This window comes from Echinops telfairi, unplaced genomic scaffold (assembly GCF_000313985.2).
Source record: "Echinops telfairi isolate 266 unplaced genomic scaffold, ASM31398v2 ScPeMD7_70;HRSCAF=299, whole genome shotgun sequence".
NCBI classification, from domain to species: Eukaryota; Metazoa; Chordata; class Mammalia; order Afrosoricida; family Tenrecidae; genus Echinops; species Echinops telfairi.
Window position 1 is genome coordinate 65,363,903 of NW_022103968.1, and position 2,207 is coordinate 65,366,109.

Sequence of the window (2,207 nt, forward strand, 5' to 3'; positions counted from 1 at the left end):
CTATGACTTATTTAAAAATTTTTTTATTCATGTTCCCTCTAAGGACGTGACCATGTCTCTTTATTGTGGGATAGCTTACAGGAGAAGTCCTTGTTGGCGCGCTAGACTGCTGTCAACCTATATCTCTAAGACCAGGTGAGTTTTGAGCACCTTGAGCTCTAATTATTCTATCTTTGGTCCATTAAATGATTAAACCTAAATGTTTCAGCAATCCCATATTAAGAATTAAGTAGCTGCATTATCAAGATAGGCAGCGTTGGTGGTGTAGTTCTGTGTTGGACTGCTGACTGAAAGGTCAGCAGTTTGAAACCAGCAGCCACTTCATGAGAGAAAAGTGGGGATTTCTACTCACGTGACGTGGAACTTCAAGGGCAGTTCTGCCCTGCCCTATAGGGTCTCTATGAGTCGGCTATGATATAAAAAATGTCTACGTGTGTTTAAGAAGGAAAGAATTGGCATCGGCTGGATGGCAGTGAGTTTGTTTGTTTTATCATTAATATTTACCTATTGTGGGTGCTCATTATAACCTATTTATAATTGGAAAAATTGCAAACAAACCTATATGTCTAATAATACCTAAAATGCTTCACACACTTGAATATAAATTCTATTAAGATAAGAATTTGTCTTTTCCAATATGGCACCCTGATGACCTAGTGGGTTACATGGAGGACTGCTGACCACAGGGCTGGCTGTCACAGCATCAGATCCCTTATGGGAGAAAGACGGGCCTTTCTGCTTCCTATAAAGATTTACCCACCGGGGCAGTTCTCCTTGTCCTATAGTCTTTATGAGTCAGAACCGAGTCCACGGCAGGAAGGGGAGGAGATGGTGCCTGGCAGGTATTAGGTAGTAAAATATCATTGAATGAATGAACAAGAAGGGAAAAGTTAAATAAATTATAATATATATCTGGGTGCTAGAATAAGAAACACATTTAAAACTATGTTCAAAAAGTTTTTGTAAAGTTTCCTGGAAAGAAGGCCAAAGACCCAAGAAATAAACTTCATTGAAAGCTAGACCTGGGGCGGTAGAGGGTGGGGGGGTGAGGTCAGAGGGGGGGTAATCTGGACCAGCCCAAGAAAATGGGTCTTTGTCTCAGCCTGCGGAAAATTTCCATCTTTGAATATGAACTCTCTAGCCTTCTATCATACAGTTCTGGGGTCTAAAATTTGGCCACCTATATGGTGTGATCCAAGAGCTCCTAACCTAAGAAATGAATTTACATAGTAGTCTTGGACTGATAATATCCCTGGGGTGCCCTGTGGAGTTTTGTAAGATCACAACCAGATCTTTACATTATAAAAAGCTCTGACAAACTTGAATGCCTCTTTTAAAATGTAAAGGATCAGGATTGCAAGGATATTACCAGATGTGGCTGAGAGTGAGCAAGCAACAAGATCTCATGCACTGTTTATATATTGTTGAACCTTGAGGTCATTTTGCAATTCTCATCCTGAGACCTTGAGAACTTTAGCAGAATTATTGTGTAGAGTCTAAAAAATAAGAATGTAAAATTGAGCCAAAAGTTAGGTTAAAAAAAGTTTGGTTTTTTAAAAAGGATCAAAATCATGAGAAAAGAAAGTCATATCAATAAAGAATATTTTATATCTATGTACATATATTTATAGGTTTAGTATTAAGGTAGCAGATGGACGTTGGGCTTCTACTCAATGCAAAAACACTTTGTTCTATTAACCTGGCATTCCATGATGCTCACCTTTCCGACACGATTGCTGAAGACAAAGCCGGTACATAAGCAAATGTGGTGAAGAAAGCTGATGGTGCCCAGCTATCAAATGATATAGCATCTGGGGCCTTAAAGGCTTGAAGATTAAAAAGCGGCCATCTAGCTGAGAAGCAACAAAGTTCACATGGAAGAAGCACACCAGCCTGTGTGATCAGGAGGTGTCGAAGGGATCAGGTATCAGGCATCAATGAACAAAAAATCATATCATTGAGAATGAGGGATAGTGCCAAGTAGAGAACCAAAGCCCATCTGTAGGCAACTGAACATCCCCTCACAGAAGGGTCACAGGGAGGAGATGAGCCAGCCAGGGTGCAGTATAACACTGATGAAGCATACAACTTTCCTCTAGTTCTTTAATGCTTCCTCCCCCCCACTATCATGATCCCAATTCTACCTTACAAATCTGGCTAGACCAGAGCATGTACACTGGTACAGATAGGAACTGGAAACACAGGGA

At 40.4% G+C, this 2,207-nt stretch overlaps 1 protein-coding gene across 3 annotated transcripts in view; it reads left to right on the plus strand.

The window, feature by feature from the left end:
- Positions 1 to 2,207, plus strand: part of NUDT13 (nudix hydrolase 13) — a 27,002-nt gene that overhangs the window by 11,107 nt on the left and 13,688 nt on the right. For 2 of the 3 annotated variants that reach the window (XM_045291610.1, XM_045291611.1), the window contains exon 2: positions 44 to 135. The exons of the other annotated variant lie outside the window; for it this stretch is intronic. In XM_045291610.1, coding sequence (XP_045147545.1) covers positions 53 to 135 — 83 coding nt within the window. In that variant the 5' untranslated portion in view covers positions 44 to 52. The remainder of the gene's footprint in view (positions 1 to 43; positions 136 to 2,207) is intronic. 3 annotated transcript variants of the gene reach the window in all.